This window comes from Anas acuta, chromosome 1 (genome assembly GCF_963932015.1).
Source record: "Anas acuta chromosome 1, bAnaAcu1.1, whole genome shotgun sequence".
NCBI classification, from domain to species: domain Eukaryota; kingdom Metazoa; phylum Chordata; class Aves; order Anseriformes; family Anatidae; genus Anas; species Anas acuta.
In genome coordinates this window covers 67055434-67078438 of record NC_088979.1, presented here as the reverse complement: position 1 = coordinate 67078438, position 23005 = coordinate 67055434, and the positions used below count along the sequence as shown (strand labels likewise).

The window sequence follows — 23005 nt, the reverse complement described above, 5'->3', positions numbered from 1 at the left end:
CGTTCCAGGTATAAACCCAGCCATGCACCTGGACACACAGAGCTCTGAGAGCAATTATGCCTCAGCGAGTGCCACGTGTGCTGCAGATGGGCTGGGCCACCCTGGTTCCTGTCTTTGAAGACTGAAACAAAACAAGCCAATGTTCTTCCTTTGGATCTGCAGTTAACATCAGTGGAGGGCCATGGTGTTGAGCCATGTCATTGCAAAATGAACCAAAGCTGCAGCTTTAGTAACAGTGATCGGCTGTATTCAACTGAAGCATGACAAAATGGAATCAGTACAAAAATATACATACAGTTCTTTATTAAACAACTGTAAACACTTCACTGTAAAAATCCATAAAACTTTATAAACAAACATTTTGTAAATAGATTCTATACTACAATAAAAGAATTTTAACACAATTATTTACATGCAATACTGACAAATTTGGCACTTTCTGAAAAGAAATGTACAAAACACTTTGTTGTTTAAAAAGAAATTTGAAATTATAAAAACTCAGGGCATTACTATCATGCACTTTGCAAATACCTCACAAGCACTTATGGCACAGCTAGCAGAGAGCTCCAGGCTCTCATCAAGCTCTTTACTACAAGTTCAGATAACTTTTAATGTGCTTCCGTAAGTTTGTTGTAAAACCACCTGAACATTGTCAAGAATGAAGTCAAATGCCATATTCCAAACCGATTCCACAGATGATTGCATTAACCTGGAGGGAAGAAGGAAAAAAGAGGGAGAAAATTACAACTACAGAACTGCTTTTTTTTATTTATTAAACATTTACTTTTGGTCTTCACACTGGAAAACAAGATCACAATGGTACACCGTGTGTATTTTGACTTGATTTCAGTAAAGCCTTCTCTCTTCAAATATACCAAGCCTTAGCTAACGCCACAGGTTCCTCTGACATTCACTGGCAATACTTCTGATATAAATGGTATCACCAGTTTGTAAACCCTAGCATTTTGCAGTGGTTGTAAGCATGTGCTTAAAGTGGTAGCCTTCTAAAAACTTTACTAAAGAATCAAAAATGGCAGGATTCTGGATCCCAATCTTTCCTTTCTTAAATCAAGACATACGTGCTACAACAACCTTCTTCCAACAAATGCCATCATAATTAAGGCATTTTAATAATACGTGTTGAGGGCACTATATTGTGTGTATCACCAGAAGTGAAAGAGAATCACAGACACGCAGAGCTAAGTATGAGCTACCTCTGTCATTCAGCTGCCACTACAAGCAAATTAAAGGAAGAAAATGCTGTAGGCAGGCATTTTAAATGCATCCTGTGTCCTCTCTCTCTCTAGATCCCTGTCTAGATGGCTATTACAGGAGAGCTGAGGGCCCCTACACGTACAGCTTAGTAGGACCTGGTATCAGTTTCATATTGACAACTGTGTATGGGTTGACTCCTGGTTCCTTGTCCTACATGTAGCAGCCTTCAGAGAGCCGTACTGCCACCAGTGCTGATCTCACCAGCAGCAGGATGTGATGCTTTCCCAAGTTTTTTAAAGAATTTACTGTACAGCATTCAACAAAGCAGTTAACTGCACTGAACATTTCTCATTTTCTGAAACCTGAAGATATCCCATAATACAAAAGTGTAACCAAGTTTTTGTACTGTTGTAGTCCTTTGGGTGCTGATTAGTTCTGAGAATTAAGTATTTTCCAAACCAAAGACACTGAAAGCTGAGCAGCACAGCTATCAGTGAGTAAGCACGTCATGAAGGGAACATGGGCTTCTTGACACATGGGAGGAGCAAACGGAGCACAGTAACGAAGTAATGAAAAGAGATTTAATAGGATTGGAGAGGTGAGGCAGATCTGGATACAGAACTGAAATCAGATGAAACAAATGAGAGATCTAAGGCAGCATGACAAATGAGAACAGGATGAAGAAAAGGGACAATGACAACAAAAATTATCCTGTCTGGAAACAAAGTAATTTGTAGCAAATAATACTAAAATTATACCATTAATTTTTCACAGATTGCCTATTTTATCAGCCCAACCTTTTTCACCCCATTTTTAAAATAAAATTTAAGCTTAAAATATTTACACTCTTCAGTGGAATGCCTAAGAGACTTGTGGTCTCACACTGAAGTACCTAGCGCGTAAGTGCAAACAAAACCAGCCCAAACATCACAAACGTTAGCAATTAAGCTACCTTTTCATGTATTTAACCACCAGATCTAACTTTTCCAAATCTTTTTCTTCTATTAGATCAGTACAGTACTTCACAACCTGTAGAATGTCTTCTTCCATAGGATCTGTGAAAGAAAAATATATAAAAAAAATGAAGAGAACCATTCTCCAAGTATACTTAATTATTACAGAATAATTAGAATATACTAGAAAAAATTGTCAGTGTTATCCTATCAGGTGCCAATTTGACAACTGCTGTATTCCTGCATCTCCCCCAACCTCAGAAGTTCTGTACATAAATGAACTGCAACAACCTGAAATATCTGGCTTGTCAACCTCTCCTTTTTATTCCCTTCCGCTCCCCCTTGTAAGGAGAAATTACAGCCAACCTAATATTAACCAAAAGGAAAAGAAATATGGATTTAGAATGGAATAGCTCTTTTGAAACTCTAAGGTGAACAGCAGCGTTCAAGACAGGAAGAATCTTGGAGGTCAGATTTTCCAGGATAATAAGGGATTGCTAATTGTATGACATTTTGTTGAAATTGAAATCACAATTTAACAATGGTGTTAAACTTTTGCAATGTATTCTAGAATTCCTGTCTTTTTTTTGGGAAAAATATGCATTCCTTTCTCTAAAAGGACATCTTCCTAAGAAAGGAATTTCTTTCAGAAATCTCCCACTCTAATGGCTGTTAACCTGGTGGACAAAATAAGGAAAACCTTTCATACAAGTAACATCAAGGCATACGGCAAGAGCCTAACAAATGGGCTAAAGAGAAAGTAGGTGGATTTTCACGGCTGTAAGCAAGAAACAGGAGCTGGCAAGAATACAAAACAACAACTGAGTAGGAAGAATCAAGTTACTACAACACTACAAAGCAGTAAGACTTCAGGACAGCTGTGAGAAGCAACCAGTGAAAGCAAGAGTGCATGAAGAAGGAAGGAAGTACAAAAAGCCTGCTGCAAAACAGCTTTCCTTGTGATGCAAGATCATCGCTAGCATGCCATCCCTTACCTGAAATAGTTGTTATCCATTCTTTCAACAACGTCTTTACATCATTGAATTCAACAGCTCCAGCTAGGTTGGGTGCCTGTGGCCTGAATGAACCAGGCTGCTCAGTCTGCAGAGCTGACGGGCCTGAACAATCCGAAGTTGATGGAACTGCTTCTGGCTGCTGCAAACACAGAAGTTGGTAATGCTCAGTCTGACAAATATGGTAACAGCATATACATGCACGCATAGGTAAGTATATACTAAGGAATCCAGTAAACAAGCTGGTTTTGTGAACATGGACAAAGACTGAAGAAATGGACATAGCAAACTGTTACCATTACCTGAGGAGCTGTTCCTTCCTGTTTCAAAAAGCTATCTATTAGTTTCTGTGGGCTTCCAGATGTAGCTGGCATGTTTTTTGCAGGGCTACCCAGGAGTTTGTTTTTCAAAGGACTCTGAATCTTTTTTGCAGGGCTGACTGGATTTTTTTTCCTGATTTTTTTCTTGTTTTTCATTGTCGCATGCTTCGGGTGTAGGCAAGGATTTTTGGATACTGAAAAAACACAGGAAGAGTCAGTGATTGATACGTTGAAATTTTAATACTTTTCCATCAAAAAGGAAGCCTTAATCTTCCACAGCAATCTATGGATCAATTGGGAAAATATAATCTAGATAAAATGACTTAGCTTCCATGTGCCATTTTGGATATGGGCAATGGTTTAAGTACTTGGACAGCACTGCTATAAGATTAGTGTACTTAATTATGAGCCTTTTAAATATCAAGCATTTCAGTGCTTGAATATGAGCAGCTAGTGAAACCCGAAGCCCACTGGATGAATTGCTTCACCCTAGAGCACTGTCCAACCTAGGTACCTGCTAAGACTTTCCACCAGTGATTATCAAAAAAAAACAAAAAAAAACAGCAGCAAAAGGGTCCCCAAACTGCTTTTATCTGCAGTAGTCCACTGACTGAAATCAAGGTTTCATTGTAATAATGCAGTATTAAACTGACAATGAACCCACTGGCATTTCCAACCTATTTTATGACACTCACTTTCACAGGGAAGTTACCTCGTTTCTTCAACTGATTATAAAAAGGAGACCTAAGTGATCAGCTCTGAGTAAAATCATCCATCAGACAGGGGGAGATGAATCATCTCTCTAGTTCCCTGAAATCTGTACTACTGCTATATAAACCACGAGGATGCTAATCTGAGCATACATATTTACCTAAACCAAGTACTGAAGACGCAGTACTTTAAATCACGAGACGCACCAAGTTTACATTCCATCCTGCAAACATAAGGACGTGAGCGGTTTCGTGTCACAGTCCCAATGAATTGAATTAATTTCCCATTTCAGTACAGCTAGGCATCTGTTTGCAAAATGAGGCCACAGCTGGTGGTAACTCACTGTCTACCAAAAATACAGAAATTCGATTTAACACAGTATCATCCTAGAAGCTTTGCTTGTATTTTCTGGTTTGTATTTAGGGTTGCATAAATCTCTTCAAATAGTAAACAACTCCTATATAAAACTATTGTACAACTAATATACACTTACCAAAAGTATTAGCAGGTTGCTGCTCGGGTTGCTTTTGCCTTTGATCATATGCATCTCTCAGTTCTGCTTGCAACTCAGCAGGTAGCGCAGCAAAAACCTCAGGGTCCACCTGAACAGTGACAGAAGATTCATTTGATTATTTTACCAGAAAGCAACCCTGCTTGCTTTCCTCTAGATTACCAACATAAGAACTGTAGTTCCATTTTATGCCAAGCAAAAATAAATGAAACACAGCTGAAGCACTGTAAAATAAAATATGTTGTATGTTTTCTTCATGTACCTAAACTTTTAACCACTACAAAATCTTCCTTTTACCATTAACTCTACATTTTATGGAATTACTATTTACAGGCATGTAACACACTAACCATTAAAAATGATCACAGGTGTTATTGTAACAGCCCCCCCCCCCAAGATGTTCCATCTTTACTCACCTACTATTATACAGTACAGCTATATTAACAGCACAATTAAGTCTAAGTTGGAGAACATTTCATTCCAATTGCCAAACTCAATCACTTTGACAACTGGACTTCTGTTCCTCCTTTTCTTTTGATACTGCTACGTTCCTCAGACAAAATGTCCTTGGGAATAGTCTTGCTTCTTACAGGAAACACAAATCCAGCTACCTTGTATTTTAAAATAACACTACAGAATTTTAGTATTCCATCCCTTTACTGACTGATAAAAATTGAGTCCATTCCAACTGGCCTAGAGGCTTGGATTCTATATAGGAAACCGTTTGTGAGTATGCCAGTTGCAATACTCATGTGGACAACAGAAAATGTCATGTATCATCTTCCCCCACTATGTGGCTGAATGAGCAAATTAGTGCCCGTCTATTTTTGTATTCTGAGTTGCCCAATGTTCTTGAACAGTGTTTCCAACTCACAGCCTGCAAAACATAATTCATAAAAGCAAACCTATCCTAGAGGATTAAATTTGCTCAGTGGGAGAATGCCCTTCATTTCTCTGGTAAAAAAATCTGAGATGTGCACAAACAACAACAAAAATTACCCAAAACCTGCATTACTATTTTAAGTGCACGATACAGTTTCTACCATTATTAGAGATACTGTATTTAAAATACTGGTATACACCTAAGAGCTACACCTTATTTTCAATGGATATTTGATTTTTTGTTTCCAACTGTAAAATGTATATATTTGTCAGGAAAGTAGACTGTGCCATTAACATGTTGTGTCTAAATTATATTGATAACAAACGCGATCATGCTCCCACAGGTAAAAGTCATCAGAAGTCAGAACAATGAACAAAGTTTTTTGCATTTTTAGAACTCCATGTGCCAACATATTTTTCACCGCATGAAATATGTGCTAATTAAAGGAAGAAATGAGAACAACTCTGGCCTCAATTGCTCTCCACATTGCGCAGAACGAAGCATTGTAGTGGAATGTTGCCAGTCAAGTCTTAAATCACCAATCAACTCTTGGAAGTCACCAATCAAAGCTTATTAAATAAAATGTATATTTAAAAATAATTTTAAACTTTTTAAAAGGTTAACATCCACTGGCTAAGCATTCAAGAATTCAGGAATTTGGAAGTCCCAGTATAAACATTTGTTGTGTATGAATTGCAACTGTTCCATGAAATGACGTAACTCATTCAGAAATAAGGCAGTACAGGGAACTGACCATGATTTTGTCATTCCCCCAACTGCTGCCCTGTCAAAGTATAACATTTACTCTAGTGACATTGTCCTAATGTAGCTGTATCACATCCTCATATACCTCTATACCTGAATTCTATTACTAGGTTTTGAACAAAAATGATGTTAAACGTTTGTACTTTTGACAATAATAAAAAGAAGCTATTCAACCACATACATACTATGTGCATATACAATCATATATGCATTATGCATTAAACTTGGACCTAAGTGAGAAAATGAAAATTGTGAATCTTAGTTCACCCTTTTTTTTTTTTTTTTTTCAATAAAGGAAGCTTAAAGGTTTTCAGGAGAAAGTTTGGAGTACAAGCATAAGGCATTCTTAAATAGATTGTATGGATATCTAGACAGCATGGATATCTGTCCTGCTTTTGGCTGGGATAGAGTTAATTTTCTTCATAGCTGCTCTCACAATGCTGTGTTTTGGATTTTTGATGAAAACAGTGGTGTTAACACAGCCACGTTTTCAGTTGTTGCAGAGCAGTGCTTACACAGAGCCAAGGGCTGTTCAACTTCTCGTGCTGCCCAGCCAGCCAGGAGGTTGGGGGTGCACCGAGAGCTGGGAGAGGACACAGCCAGGGCAGGTGACCAAGTGGATTCCTGTACCACCTGGTGTCACGCTCCTAAGCTGATGTGTTTGGATTGAGTAACACAGTCACAAAATGCACTAGGAGATGAGAAACAGGAAAACAGCACAAACTAAGTGTGCAAATTACAGATTTCTAGCAGTTTCAAAAACTTATTAAAAAACAACAGAAAAGACAAAAATAATTAATTCTCAACTACTTAATATATGGATAAGGCATAAATATGATAAACTAAATGCAATTTTTACAGAAAGCCATAGATAGTTATAACTTTCTCTCTGAGAAAAGAGTACTGCATGGTGTACGAAGTGAGGAGGGATGTGATTTCACAGCATAATTTAACCTGCAAGTCCAAGATGCACTGATTGATAGGCAAGAGTTTAAGTGCGTAATTTAAAACAGCTGAGGGATGGAGAATTCCTTTACTGTTCTCACAACATCCCCATATGGAAAAGCCAGCTTTGTGGTTCAGGAATGCAAACCGATCCAACTGTTTCTGAACCAAATCAACTTGGATTAAGGTGAAGAAATTTTAGTAGCAAAATGGACTGCACATCTTTTAAATAATAATTATGCATTAATTGCTGTTTAGCGAAAGCTGGTCAGGAATTTCTACCTGATTTTCAAAGCATTCTTTGTCAGCTAAGCAGCATTACACCTTAGAAACAGCAGCAAACATCTCTCTATAAATCTGATTTGAGAACAGCAAATGACATAGCAAATAGAAAAATAAAACAGAGCAGTACTCACAATAATTTTAAGTCATGCATATGCAAGATATCATATCTTTGGTATTCTAATCTGGGATTTTTTTTTTACCCTACATCTGTTCAGCACCATCTTGGATTGAAGGGTGGAATATCAGTAGAAGCATCATTACCAGCTACCGGCTCCCCTTCCAGTCACTATTCTGAGAAACAACTTTGCACTTTTTGTCCTGAACCAGCTTCTCATTCCAAAATTATGGAGATATGCACAATCTTAGCCATGCCTGCTTTTCTCCCAGAAATGTGATATGAACAATCAAATCTGTGGAAGCTGGTAGGTTGGCTTTACACCATCAGAGCATCCACTTAAATAGTGAGTCTCCTGTGACGAGCTAAGCTGATTTATGATGGCTTGAGACTGATGGTGCAGTGTAATTCAGCTGCAATGCAGAAAAACAGCTGTTTACACACTAGATTGCAAAGCAAAGTGTAAATGAGGGGTTTTACATTAAGTAACAGCAAAAACAGACATACTGATGACTATATATCTTTAATAAACACCTATCATACTTCATTTGTGATGGAGTAAGTCACATTTGAAAGCACAGACTTTTGAAAGATATTAAACGATCATAAATAAACTTTGAGTAAGTAACAGATTATAGTAATTCTGGCTCAAGAAAAATGCTGTTAACTCTCCCTGCAGGTAGAAAGTTAACATTTATTGATACCGTGCAAACATCCTACCTGTGAGAAAGCTGGCAAGGCAATTACATTAATTCCCGTATTGGCATTTGGTTCTTGGAGCTCTGGTACTTGTAAAAGCACTGTTCCAACTGGTTGTGAGAGAAGTGCAGTGCTACAGCCATTTATTGGCTCTTTTTTGCTCTCTCCGTAAGTCTCTCCTTGCTGAATAGTGTATATTTGTTCTACTTGTTCTCGGAGATCAGGTGGCAGAGCTTCTAGCACAGACTTGTCTAGCTACAAATACAAAAAAGCTTTTAGGTTCTGATCTATCACAAAGTTAATTTTAACCCTCCCCTGCCCCCCCCCAAAGTTCTATAGTCTTTGAATTTTGAAAAAAAAAATCTGCGTATGCAAACACATTTGGTGACCTGATGCTCTCTGCAGCAGTGAGATGTAAATTAAAAAGAAAAGTCATTTAAACACAGATCAGTAAATATGAATGCTCAATTTTATCTTTTCATGATATTTAGGGTTCTCATCACAAATTACATACAAGTTTTCCTCTACAGATAAGAAAACGAATTTTCTGAGTTCAAATTATATAGGTGACATGTTGATATGAATGCTAAATTATGTGGTTCGAAACAGTAAGCAATTCATTTTTCTTTATATCATTCTATGGTAAAATGCTATCAGCTTACTTTAACGCTATTACATATTTGCACACTGTCAGATTTTTGCCATAGATTTTGACAAAGAAATGAGCTTTAAACTTTTTTCCTTACTGCAATTGGTATTTACCATCAATTATCAACTTGAAATAACTAGGATGACTGCTCAGTACCTAAAAGTTGTCAGCACATACAATGACGGCTGCAGAAGTGAAGAAATGAATGACAAACAGATTCACAGTGTAATTTTTCTCACAAGTAAAATTTGAGTGAAAGTATGTAGTTTTGCCTTTAAGTTCTACTAAAGGAAATCCCATAGGACTGCTAGAAAACTTTGCCTTTCACCTTTAAGAAGATTTGGAGATTGCTACGTATAATAATCCTATAAAGATCTTCTGGAAATTCTGGTTTTAAAATAATCGTGCTGTTTCTTTCCTAACACAGTATATATAACCATCATTACAGGACTGTCACCATGCTTTCCGTGTACTGAATTCCATATTATAATATGGTTATTACACACACACAAAAAAAGATGTGCCTATTGTGTGATAAGGTCACCGAAGCTATAGGAACCATACTGCACAGCTACTACATTTTATTTTATTTTAACATTTTTTTAATATAATATTCTTACATACTGCTTCTATAGGATAATCTGAGAAAGTGGATGAGCTCCACATTGTTTAGTCAGGTTGCCTGTACGTCCTGAGTTAGTTTTAGCATTGTGTTACAGAAAAAAATGTTTTCTGCCAAAAGCATACTTGGCTTCTAAAAATGTATAGATATTTGGGAAAGTGGTTAACAAAACATCAGCAATTGCTTTCGCAGACTTAAATTACAGAAATCAGAACTACAGATTTTTACAGTAAAGCATGAAAGTCTGTTTACACCTAAGAAGTCTACAGAATTCAGTACAACTTGGTCATAACTGACCTTTAAAACCAGATGCCTGCTTAGATAACGTAGGGGCTAGAACTAAGGATGTTCCTATGTTAAAAAACAAAAAACAGCCAGACAACCAAAAAAACCCAACCTGCAAAGAAATACTTTACTTAAAGACTGCACCCCTCTTATCTAAAAGTTGATGGTCCCAGCATCAATACCAAGAAAACTTGAAAAAACATATAAAGATTAATAACTACATTTAAATACAAATAGTTTGATGTGATTTCAGGACAAAATTTAGAACACAGCTACTGTAGAAGGATATGAGGTAGTGTGGGAAAGGCTGCCATTCCATTCTTTCTCATCAACTAACATCTGAAGACAGATTTATAGTGTCTTTTAAAGAATGCTGTACAGTACAGGACTTTAAGAAATACGTTAAGAAGGCTATTTGATCCCTTTGATCAGTTGGGATTCAGTGGCCTTTGTAGGTCCTTTCAACTGAATTACTCCAATTCTAAAGTGAATTTGTCCTGCATCCACAACAGACAGAGTATGCTTAAGCTTTAGGCCTAGGGATACATAGTAATAGACAAATCTTTATAATTAGGTTTTGGGATTCTTTAAAGAGCTCTGGTTGCGAAAGGCAAAAGGCAATGCTATTTAATATTTCATCTGTGGCATATTTTCCATTCCTGTTCCATTTCAATCCTATAGCAAGTGACAGGAAGAAAAGGGATGCCGGAAAAGCAAGCTTCTATTCTTTGAATAAATATAACTTTATTCTTTGAGTTGGCCAATATAAGACTGCTTTTTAAAAATTATTTTAAGGCAATCTCTTTCTGTGCATTCTACCCTACTGGAGTTGTTTTCATTTAAAAAAGAAGTGTGATACATTTTTTTCCCCTCTAAGACCAGCAATGCCAAATTATTACAATGTATTACAGATATTTTATATTCTTGAGTTTTACCTGGGAAGCGGAAGGAACCTCAATACTCAAATTAAGCCTGGATTTTACGCTGATAGGAGTATGCAAGCCATTGCATTTGACAGCAGACTCAGTCTTGTTAACATTAGAATTGAGACCAGATGTGAGATGTGTACCACGAGATGGAAGAAAAGTGCAAGTTCTTGAATCAGAAGATATTTCAAGGTCCATAGCAGCAACAAATACTGTACATATGAAAAAAAGAACACAGAATGATCATCTGATAGTTAAAAACTCTGAAGTTTCAAGATACAGTGAAGCTAATTTCCAGTTCTCATTGCTCAATAGTTTACACAGTGTATGGCATAATCATGTAACTTTTTATTTTGAAGTATCTCTGTTAATATTTCAGCAAAGCATGCTCTTGAAGAGTTTGTATTAAATAATTTATACTCGTGTAACATAAGAAAAGTATTCAAAAAGACAATCTAAGTTCAACTCTTTAAGAACTGATCATTATCACATGTGCAAAGGACAAAACTTACTGACCTTCCTTATGTTCTTCTTCTGAGCACTTTTTTGCTTTCTGAACATGAAAAAGATCAATAACTGAATGCGATCCACCAGGTAAGTGTCCAGACTGTACAGCTGAATGAGCCGAAGTGGTTTTGCTGATGGGAACTAACTGCTGTACCTGAATTCCAACCTAAATCCAAAACATTAATATATTATTTTTGTTTTCAAAATAAATAAAAAAATATAATAATCACAGTAAGTTCATAACAGCATTCCCTTTTCCTTCTCAAACTGGATACCTGTTGTAGGAGTGGAAGAGAATGAGTAAAAGTATGTTGAAAACCACATGAATAGCCACTAAAAACATCCCAAACAAATCCTAGGATAATCTACCACAATCCAACAACTAAGAATTTACAGAGGTAATATCATCTTAACTTCTCTGATAAATGAAAATGCTATCAACAGGCCCATGAAACAAAGCATTTATTATGAAATTTCTTAGACATTAAAAAATACAGAAGTACTGAGCACGAAAAGTGATTAGTACTAAGTATGGCTACACAGCAAAAAATTGTGTATAGGACTCGGTGGAGGAGCCAGTGAGGGTATTTTTTTACCAGGTCTTCTTCTATAAACACATAACAAGGATATTATTTGTTACCAGTTTTTCAGTTGTGATTAATGGGCTACTAAAACATCACTGTAAAAAGTTTTTCTTTGCACCTTTATCTTTTTGCTTTCAAGTATTTCTAGATTGAGTTCTAGAACTTAGGGATTTTTTTATTTCTACTTAAAAACAAACAAACAAACAAAAAAAGGAGTAGAGATTGAGGCAGTGTTATGTTAAGTCTGCAAGACAGGTGGATCAATCTGCTTAAGTGTGGGCATCAACAGTTAAGGATATCACTTTAGGACACCCCCCCTCTTAATTTTATTTTTTTTAGAGATAAAGTGCACACATGACTCATATCATATTAAGTGTTGAAGCTTAGGGGGACTAACTTCAATATAGACACAGGCATTGGAGATGCCTGAAATCAGTTAAAATGAGTACTACTCAGGGACCTCAGATATACCTACACTTGATGATACGATCTATGATTGAATGGCCCCTTCACAACTGAACAGAGATGTGGTCATAGGAAGAATTTTAATCAGCTCCATTTTAAGAGATGGCTTATGCCAAAACAGTTTCATCATTGGTTTACACTGCTATGACAGAACCACTGAGATTAGAAAGAGTGTTCTAAAATAAGTCATAAATCAAAGGAGCCAGCAATTCACCTTCAAACAAAGGCTAAACCACGGGCTGGTAACTATTCTGGCTCTAACACTTGCAGTCTAGATTAAAAACTCCTGTGATCTGTATCTCTGATTAGACTTATAAACAGTACTTCTATTAGTTGCTTAACTAACAACTGTGTAAAAGTTTACTGAAAATTCTAAGACAAAATAAAATTTACACTCAGTAATAAAACTGCAGAATATACAGTCTAACTTTGTAACTGCAGGCTGTTTAATTCAAGTTGTGGATTAATCCGTGTCACAACAGAATTTTATTTATTTTAGTTATGGCTTTGTAACTGTGCTTTTTAAAAGATTATAGTGGTAAATATACAAAACACAGTATGGTTGGATAGCCTAACTTACTAAAGCTTTTTATAGCCTACACTTTGCCTTAAGTTTGTCACCTACCATGGAGAACTAAAGATCTGTGAAAAAATAAAGCTGATAAAGCGAATAAATTTGGGTTTTTCCATTAACTCACCCCTCGCATATCAGATATGTTCAGTTTCATTGTGTGAAACATGTTTAGAGTTTCTTTTCCAATTATTTTTGCACTGTCTGTTGCATGGTCTAGAGTCACAGTTCTAAAAAGAATAAAAAACAGCATTAACAAGGAAACCGTTTCACAAATCCTAAAGACAACAAAAAATCTGTACTTATTCCAGAGAGGACCTCAAATACAGGTTGCCAAGTTCATCAGTAAAGGCAGAAGCAGAAACACAGAAGCTGCCAGAAGAGATGTGAGCATCAGAACTGTCTCAGCTATGTGTGAACAGCTTAGCATCTCTGGATGTCCCCATTACATTACCTTAATTCTTACTTTAAGAAATAGAGAAATTTCAGGGCACATGTACATTAGCTTGCCTGACTATGGAAATGATGTCCAAAGCATTGACCTGTTCATGAGAAATCACCATGGCACTAGCTACTGATAAAGGAGGAATAAATGTCTTTATCTAAATGTCTTCAGTCCTAAAAAGGTGTTCTTAGAGTAGATCTTCAACTTGAACTCAGGATATGCAGAAGACAAAAGTACAGACTGATGTATTTTCTTCTTGATACACCAGTCCCTGAAGGTCATGAGCTATCCTGCATTAAACAAAATGCAACTACAAGAGGCCATATGCCTACATTTCATTCTTGTGTTTTGATGAGCATAGCAAGCATATTAATGAGTAAGTGGTAAAAAAAAAAAAAAAAAAATATATATATATATATCTTTAGTCAACATCATCCATTAGAACAACAGGAAACAAACAAGAATTAGTAGCTGGGTTATCCTGTTTCACCAGGGATGAGCAGACAGACACCACAGGCAGCATCTCAGTCAGTTTAACAGTGCTGCAGGGAGACCAAGCAAAAAGGTGCTTTACTATGTTGGTAATGATCCACAAGAAAACAAGATAACTTCTGATGAGGAACTTAGGACTGTATGAAAAAACTTAACTGTGGGTGAACAAATTCCTGAATAGCTGAAACACAGGCACAGAGAACTTTGGTAATAATATTCTAATTCTGATGTTAGTGCAGGTTTGCTATGTAGGCAAAGAGGTACCGAGCATTTTAAAATTTCTGTCCTGTCTTACTGCAAGTTTCAGTGCTCAACATCCTGCAGAAATGTGTTTGTGCCTACTACAGACCTTTTTTCCCCCATGTGTAGTTACCTGGCAATATTATCACAGATTCCATGACCTCCATATTTTGCAGGCTCCACTGGTGCCCCAGCCTTTCTGACCATAATCTTAAGGGTCAATCGTTTACCCTTCATACCAGCAGCTTCAAGTCTACGTTGGATTTCTTCTGAGAGGCTCAGAAGGAAAGCCTCTGCTTCCTTGGGCTACACAGGAAAAACAACATTCCACTGTTTAGATGACTACTGTTCTTTCAGATATATAAGGTAAATCATTAAGCTTCAATGTATTCCACTTCACAAAGTGTTGAAGTGGGTGTCACAAAGATTTAAAAAATAAGCATGATTTTATGAACTTAAAAGAACAAAGTGACTCACAGGCAATTGTCTTATTTGTGTTTTGTTTACACTGCAGGTTGCTGAAGTTAGGCAAGACAGTAGATTCCTCCTGTAATGCTGACATAAGCAGTAAATACTAAGCCCTTTTAGAAGCAAGTCTTTTAAAAAATATTTAAAAATAAATGTTACGTCTATTTTTAATTTCTAATTTTAAGCACACATGTAGAAGATGAGTGTAGGGCTTGTAAGACAACAAATGTTTTAATCTTGAGGATAGCTGACAGTGGAAGAGGTTACCCACAGAAGCTGTGCAGTGTTTGTTCTTGGAGATTTTCAACACCAGTCTGGATAAAGCCCTCAGCAAATGGCCTGATCTCATAATTTCCCCTGCTTTGAGAAAAAGGCTGGAGAACAAAACCTCTCTCCCAACCTATTTTTTTTTTCCAGGAATTTCTATAAATGGTTAAGTTTGCAACGAAGTTATTTTTTGCTACAATTTTTTCAAACAACAACAACCCACCCCAAACTACTTGCGAAAAGTCTAGCAAAAACGTTCTGCTGGAGTAAGCCGGTCATTGTTTCAGGCACTGGCATATTTGAATAATCAGCATTTAAATGAAAGAGAATGCTAGGTGCTAACAAACCTACTGCAGTTCTCTTTTTCTGTACCAGACTCGTATAACGAATGCAGAATAGCCAGCTAATTTTGTGCAGGCTTCTTTTCAGTCCAATACTTTTGCAGTCTCTCCTCCCATTTTATCGTTTGGTCTCCTACTTCTTCATTTTCCTCATTTCTATTTGGTGGCTAAGATGGTGCTCTAACAGATCAAAGTGTAAGTGAAAATAATCAGAATATGAGAAGATTCTTCTACAGCTGAAAGAAGTCACTGCAGAAAAGACAGATTGAATTTACCTGTGTAAACCTTATTCCATAGTTGATTTCTGCTGAAACAGATTTTCTTTCTTTTTCTGTGCGAACAGGTCGATCATCTAAACCACGACAAAACCTGTAGAGCATTTGTCCTGTTTTCGGACCAAATTCTTTTTGCAGTTTTGACATTGAAGCACATTGCAGATCTCCACAGGTTCTAATTCCCAAAGAAGCCAGCTTAGATTCCATTGTCCTGCCAACTCCTAACAACAAAGCAATTAGTTCTGTTAACTCTACACAGGTCAGAGCCATCCAGGTTTTGAACAAATAAAATTTGCCCTTTTAAGCCTAGACTACATTGTACCATACAAATAAAGACAGCAAATTCCACTCAGAGAAACATGTTTCAAATGGAAACTTTTGCTGTCTTCACCTCAATTTAATTTGTATTAAATATGTAAGATGTCGTACTGCGGAATGTTTTTTATTTGTGTGAAGCGTGAATGATTCTGCCTATAAATCTTCTTGACAAGGTACTACCTGTTGCAGTGTATATAGCTCTGAATACCACAGCATTCAGTCCAAAAGGACTGTACAACATGCAGTATGCTTATATACAAGGGATTTAATCTAGAAGAAAACCAACAAATATTTTGACTAGTGTTCCATCGCTTCCTAGGCAGAAAAAAAAAATACTTTCAAGCAGAAGCGATAGCATACGTGTATCACTTGTGCTTTGAATTACCAAGCACTGGAAATTGTGGGTATCCATGGCAACCACACATACCTAAGTGTGATAAACTTAAGTATATTTCTGGGACTGGGAAAGGTGGGCTGTTACTTCCACAAATATCGGTCTTTGGAGTTTACACTACCAAAGTCAGTGAAAGTTAGAAAATTAGCTTCTATCTTCCATAATGATTCTTTACCAAGAGATATTATTGACACAAACACAAGTTTTTACTATCACTGTGAAAATGCATATTTTGAAGTTTTTGACTTTCAAATTATTTCACTTTACAAATCATTTTCTAGAGGAAAAAATATTTCCTTCTAGAGGAAAAATATTTCCCTTAAGTTACACCAGAGAAATGGTGCTGCATTATAAATTATGTTTGTCTAGTAAAGGGAATGCGTAGAGAAAATTTCTGGTAAACCTGCACCTGTGTATGCATGCTATTCCTACCACTTTTCCATTTCAGTGATTTTTTCATATTCCCCTCCTTCCTCCCTTTTTCTTTTTTTTCCTTTTTTAACAGAGAAAGGTATTTTCAACATTTAATGTTAAATGTGTGCACAATTGCAGGCTGAACTCAGCTGATCGCTAGCACACAAAACAGAAATGAGTGCTTATTCAGCGCTTTTTGGACTACATCTGTGTCACATTATACTACTAAAGTACTGAATACCAATACACTAGAGTTACATGGCAGAAAACACTTTATTTTACAACTCTTTTAAGTATTTTCCTGGAACTATAAAATACATATATATATATATAAAATGAAAACCATTTTTGTAAAGGTGTATTCCATATATCCTTACTGCCTATCACTCTTCCTTCACTGTAACTCCAAATCTCTGCCGGCTGTCGAATTCCATTGTGCCTTGAAGAACCTCCCTAAAAGCTGTGGGCCAGAAATGCCTCCCCTACAGCATTTTCCATACATCTTTATATCTACAGGAATCCCACTCTAATAATAATAATAATACCACTCAATAACTCTTCCCTTACTCAAAAGCCCTTCTCTTTCCTACATAACTCACATAAAACTTGTGTGAAACATTGAAACATTTAACATCTTTAAAACTTCTACCCCTCCCCTCAGTAAGGGGGTACTAAGCTGAAGTGGCCAAATAGTTCAAAGTTATTAGTGCTGTCACAACACACTTATAAGTCATAATCACCATCACAGTAATTTCCTCAGATAACTAGGCAAAAAAAAGTCGGAATTCAAATGTTTTGTTCTTTCTTATAGAATCAACACTTTGTCACAATTTTTAGCATACCATTACCTAAAGATCCTTACACACACACATAAAAAAAATTCCACGTGTAACAAGTGCTTAGTTTGTATTCTAAATCTACCAGAACCAAAAACTGTCTACAGCTGGATGCAAAGCGTAACAGTGGTAACGCTCAATAGCCTTATTCTTCACATACTTTTCTGTTTATCTGCCATTCTATTATGGCTCATGTTACAAGCAGAAGCATCTAATTCAGTATAAACTTTCCTGTGACAATTTTTCTTTCCCTTCTATGCTTATACTCTTCAGTGCTTCTCGTAGTTTATTAGATGCAGCAGATGAACTTCTCTCCTTTTTTTTTTCCCTCTTTCATATGGTCTCGATTTGTTATGACATCTATGCTATTTTTTCCAACGCTTGACTTTATACACTCCTTTTTGGAAAGAATATTCTTGGGCTATTTCTGTTTTCTAAGCACATCCTGCCTGTCTTTGTGATGATTACTGATAACAAGTGACGTTACTCATTTTATTTCATCCATTACAGCAAGCTAGCATTTGCCTGAGATGACTCATCTAAATAATTTTATTAAAGAACATAAGGTTGTATAACACATTAAACTTTGAGCTTCTTCCACAAATGACATTGAATGGCTCTGTAAAGTTCTTAAAAAAAAAAAAAAAAGCTCCTCAAAGATAGTAAAAAGTCTCAGATTCTTTCCAGAAAATTTCAGAAATCAACGTATCTTTCTTTTTTGGATAATAACCATGGAAATAACATCTAATCTTGCCCGATTCATAACTGGAACAATGCAGATTTTTAAGCTGAAACTCCTTTACATTAGGGGGCAAAATGTCTTGTAAAAGAATGGAGTACCTGGAAGACTGGTAACAAGTTGACCTCTGATAAAATCATCCACTTCTTCTGGTTTTAAGTGATACTGTCCATCTGGTTTTGCTTTACGAGTTGCCATTCTGGCCAGCAGAATATTCGAACCTGTAAAAATGAAAAGTTAAAATATGTCTGTAGTAACCTTTGTCTTCTCAAGTAGAATTCTGCAGTTCAACAGTCATGGAAAAAAAAATGAATAAAGTACAGTTAAATTCTTTTTTTAAATAAAAAGTCAATGAAACATATTTATTTATATTTTGCTATCTTGACTCCAAAATTAGCAATATTTATGATTACAGCAGAGTAACTAGTGGTAACTGCATTTGCAATTAAACAAAAAGAGAAGCCAAAAAACAACCCCCAAACAAAGCAACCAACAAGTGTGCAACATTTCATGAAGAATGTTCAGTCTTTGTCTTGGTGATGTTCTACACATGTAGAGGTAAAGAAAACAGTTAACTGCAAACGGGTAAAAACGTAGAATGGTAATACTTTAACACTGTGTAGCTTCCAAAAAGTCTGTGGTCAATATAAGTAATAATTAGGTGACAATTCTATCAAGTATCTATTACATGTGAAATACTGGAATTAAGCTGATATTTGGGCTTCAAGTATTCACTAAAAAAAGTGACTTCATTAAATTATTCTGTGCACTCATTACATGTGGTGGGAACAAGACTTATTTCAACATTTTTTCTTCCCTCTTCATAGGCTTATTCATGCCCAGCCAACAACATCTCTGAAATGATACCCAAACAGATTCATTATTGCTACACAGGTGCCTCGTTCTAAGATAAAGCAAGTTGATAAAAACGTCAGGGAAATCCAGAGCTCTCAGCACTATGCGTTACTATCGCTATTTTCCTTCCATCTGTGTTCATATTATTTTAGTCTACTCTAAAATTTTAGAAAGTAAGCACAGCAACACAGAATTGTGTCCATTGTTTCTCCTGAGAAGTTAACTGATGAAGCAATTCTTGATAGTCCCCATTCAATCTGCTGTTTAACTTTGGAGATCCTTGTTCTGTCTATAGAGTACTGAAGAGTTCTGATACTCTTATCTACCAAACACACCAACACAGCCTCTAATACCACAAAATCTTAGTGATTTATCTTCTTTAATCATTATTCCCAGAACACTGAAATAAAGTAGGAAAAAATTAATACCTCACTTAACAAATGAAAAATCAGGATACAGGATGTTTACAGATGAGTGTTTAATCTTTCACTAGCATTGTTTAAATCAGTTTAGTTTAGCCATTAGAATCTCTAGGGTAAAAATTAAATTTATTTCAACTGGTATCCTTAATTTATCTCTAATCAGAAATAAATAGTTTTTAGAGATCTCTATAGTATAGCAGCATTTGTTCAAATTTACATTCTATTATATTGGTACAGCTTTCCCATCAGGGAAACGTACAGATCACTTACACAAGGTATTTCTGATAGACCACATCTTTGAAATCATGTCTCTACATTCACGTAATAGTGTAACTGTTCCTTCTGATTCCTTTACTTTATGAATTATGAGTGAAAAGAAAGTTCTTGTACAATACCTACCATATTTCTATAAAGGACATTTTTCAAAAACCTCACAAAAAATATTTAAAAAGTATTTCCTCACATGTATTTGTCTCTTAAAATCAGAAAGAGAACTAGTATATCAGATTATAAAAATATACTTTTTAAAGTAAATCTGCTCTTTCTATAGAAAAAATAAAACACTAAATATACATATAAGAGAGTAAAAAACAAACAGGAATCTAGAGAACTAGTCTCTCTGTTACTATGGTATCATAAGAAATAAGGGGAGAATTCTGCTTACATCACAAGTGGATTTTATATACTTATGTACACTTAAGCATCTGTAAATACATATGCTAAGTCTAATACTGTTAGGAACAGCAACAAAAAAGTCTTTTTAGATATGTAATTTCACATACAATACCCGCTACAAATCACAGAAATCTTTGCTTTCAACACCTTATAATTATGTTAAATCCTCATAAACTCTTACTGCCTTCTTCTATAAGCAACAGAGTCTGTACCCATTTTTCTATTTACTGGGAAAATACAGCAGCATTTCATTAAAACGTATGTAAGAATATCACACAGATGGAATTTTAGCTTATTGTTCAGATATCAAAGGAGAAGTGATAGTAATTTTATAAGTTTTAAGCAAAAACTTTCCACTTATGAAGATTTACTTGCATTTTCATTTATGGTAATTTAATGTAAATGGCAATATATTCCACATTGCACAAACACTTATGAGTTATGGCAATCTTATATAGCTTTGATACGCCTAACAAAAGCGGGCAGTCCCTGTAAATGAAGTGAAATAAAGTACTTACCCATCCCAACAGAAGCAGTGCATTTAGTTTGGGCTTTGATTTCGGTGCGGATAGCATTTGCAAACTCATCAGGAGTCAATCTGGTCTCTGTAAGGATTTCAGTGATATCTACTAGTGCTTCATCACAACTGACTGCTTCGATGTTATGAGTATAGCTATCAACACAAAGTAAAGGAGGTGAAACACCAGCAACAGCTCACCATCTGTTAAAACAAATATGTAGCAAATAAAGTCTTCCTTTTGTGGTGGCATTTCCCTGCTTATTTTGTTTGACACAAAATATTAAAAATCCTAGAACAGCACATTACAGTAACATCACTAATGTAGGACAAATTTCAACATGCATCATGCTTTTAAAGCGAGAGCTGGAGCAAAAGTTGAATGCTTGTTTTTCAGTCACACTAACAGATTTCCAGTTTTGTTCGAGTGCATTTTAAATCAGAAAGTAGTTTCTAATAGTTGTTATTCCAATAATTCATTCTTAAATTACTCAAAAAAACACACAAAAAAACCTCACACCCAACCTCACCAAACAAACGGCAGGAAAAAAATAAAACACCTTGGAAGAATCTCATTAGTAAGGAGAGACCCACTTCTCCTCATGGTGTTATCAGTAGCAAGTTTAACAATGACTTCTTTGGAAGCCTGACATTGACTGTTTGGCTTCAAGATAAAAGAATACTCAGAAGAAGGACAGTGCTCAGAGTAAGAAGTAACAAAAATACTACAAAAGAAAGACTTAAACAGTAATAGTTTTAATGAAGTTAAAGAGTAAAGTGGAATGAAAATATTAAATTAAAAAAATGGCATTAACAGTAGCATATTAAAATATGCTTGATAATCTTACCATGGAAGAACATATAATCACACAGTACACCTTACCTTGCTAGTATTTCATACACGGTCTGTGCAACTTCTTTGTATGCATCAAAATCATATGAAACTGCTTGAAGATTTGGACATAACTTTTTTGCTTGGCCAAAAAACATTCCATTCTTTATGCCAACTTGTCTAAAAATTAATAAAAAGCACACAAATACTGTATCAACTTTTCCACAGATTATGTTAATATGGGCTGTTTCCAAATGAGTTACTAGTCTTTTCCCACAAAAATAAATTCAATAACATCAATAAAAAGGATTAAGTTCAACTGCTAGCAAATGGCAAGAAAAACAACTGCAAATAGAGTATTTTAATTAACTGTATAATATTCAGGCATGCAGCTTGGACAGCCTATCCTTGGAAACGTGCTTAAGATGGAAAGTCTCTAGAAAGCAATACTTGCCATTTTATTTTTAAATAAAATGCAAACATATACTACAGTGACTAAGATAGCTATTTTTCCACTTTCCACTAACCACTGTGCAGATTTATAACATTTTGCTGCTGTAATAAACAAGCTAACTTTTCAATGTAGAAATGTAAACCTGCCTACTCTAGCACTCTTGAGAAAGGATCCAACAAAAGCACAATTTCTGGAGTATTACTTTTATCAGAGAATAAGGTCTTACTTTTCAACACTGTGGTTGTTTATAACAAGTTGTTTCATATTCTGAATATTTATAAACTATGCTATCTTGGTGCTCAACATAATTTGCAAGAAAGTTCTTAGTAATAACACTTACCGTTGTCTCATTTTAACTAAAACCTTCAGTAACAAAGTGTTCTTAATTCCATGAAATAATGCAGTTTGGATGCAATGAAATGAAGATAACATTATGAAACCAACAGTATCACTGTGAATGACAAGGTTTTCCTTAATAGGTTTTGTTTTAAGTAACATGTAGGTTAGGCAGAGAGCTATTAAACAGCGTTTAAGAATCAGCAACATGCACAGTGAAAACCTTGTGCTAAATTCTAACAGCCTATTTAACCACAGCTTCTGAAAAGAAAAACCTTTCTTGATCTGGGTAAGTTTAAGGAAATGTGACCTAACAACTGCCTTTTTTTTTTTGTTTGTTTGTTTTGTTTTACATTTTATGCCTATCTGTATGAGATTTTTCCAGCAATTGATAGGTAACTTTTACCTACCTGGCTTCGTAACTACAAGAAGCAATTTCAGCCATGGACAGAACTGTCTGATTGAAGTCACCTCCATTCATGTGCGTGGAATCTGGATGCTCCCAAAACGATGAGTCCAGCTTATCAGGTACTCTAATTTCTGCTTGGAAAATAATATTTATATTCATTTTTATAATATTTTTCTTAGGAGTTCAACAGAATCAATGTAAATTAAGTAAAAATAATAGATTATATTTGATACCGTTTCTATACTACTGTTG

At 35.6% G+C, this 23005-nt stretch overlaps 1 protein-coding gene across 12 annotated transcripts in view; it reads right to left on the bottom strand.

The window, feature by feature from the left end:
- Positions 1–288: 288 nt before the first annotated feature.
- The window catches only part of REV1 (REV1 DNA directed polymerase), a 107463-nt gene continuing 84746 nt past the window's right edge, over positions 289–23005 (bottom strand). For 7 of the 12 annotated variants that reach the window (XM_068680683.1, XM_068680662.1, XM_068680688.1 and 4 more), the window contains 15 exons: positions 22755–22887; positions 21606–21734; positions 20724–20878; positions 18355–18474; positions 15553–15773; positions 14335–14507; positions 13152–13254; positions 11414–11570; positions 10907–11109; positions 8437–8670; positions 4706–4814; positions 3484–3695; positions 3164–3323; positions 2168–2270; positions 289–709 (listed from right to left, as the gene is read on the bottom strand). In XM_068680683.1, coding sequence (XP_068536784.1) covers positions 598–709; positions 2168–2270; positions 3164–3323; positions 3484–3695; positions 4706–4814; positions 8437–8670; positions 10907–11109; positions 11414–11570; positions 13152–13254; positions 14335–14507; positions 15553–15773; positions 18355–18474; positions 20724–20878; positions 21606–21734; positions 22755–22887 — 2324 coding nt within the window. In that variant the 3' untranslated portion in view covers positions 289–597. The remainder of the gene's footprint in view (positions 710–2167; positions 2271–3163; positions 3324–3483; positions 3696–4705; positions 4815–8436; positions 8671–10906; positions 11110–11413; positions 11571–13151; positions 13255–14334; positions 14508–15552; positions 15774–18354; positions 18475–20723; positions 20879–21605; positions 21735–22754; positions 22888–23005) is intronic. The other 5 variants (XM_068680677.1, XM_068680705.1, XM_068680715.1 and 2 more) reach the window with 3 other exon arrangements.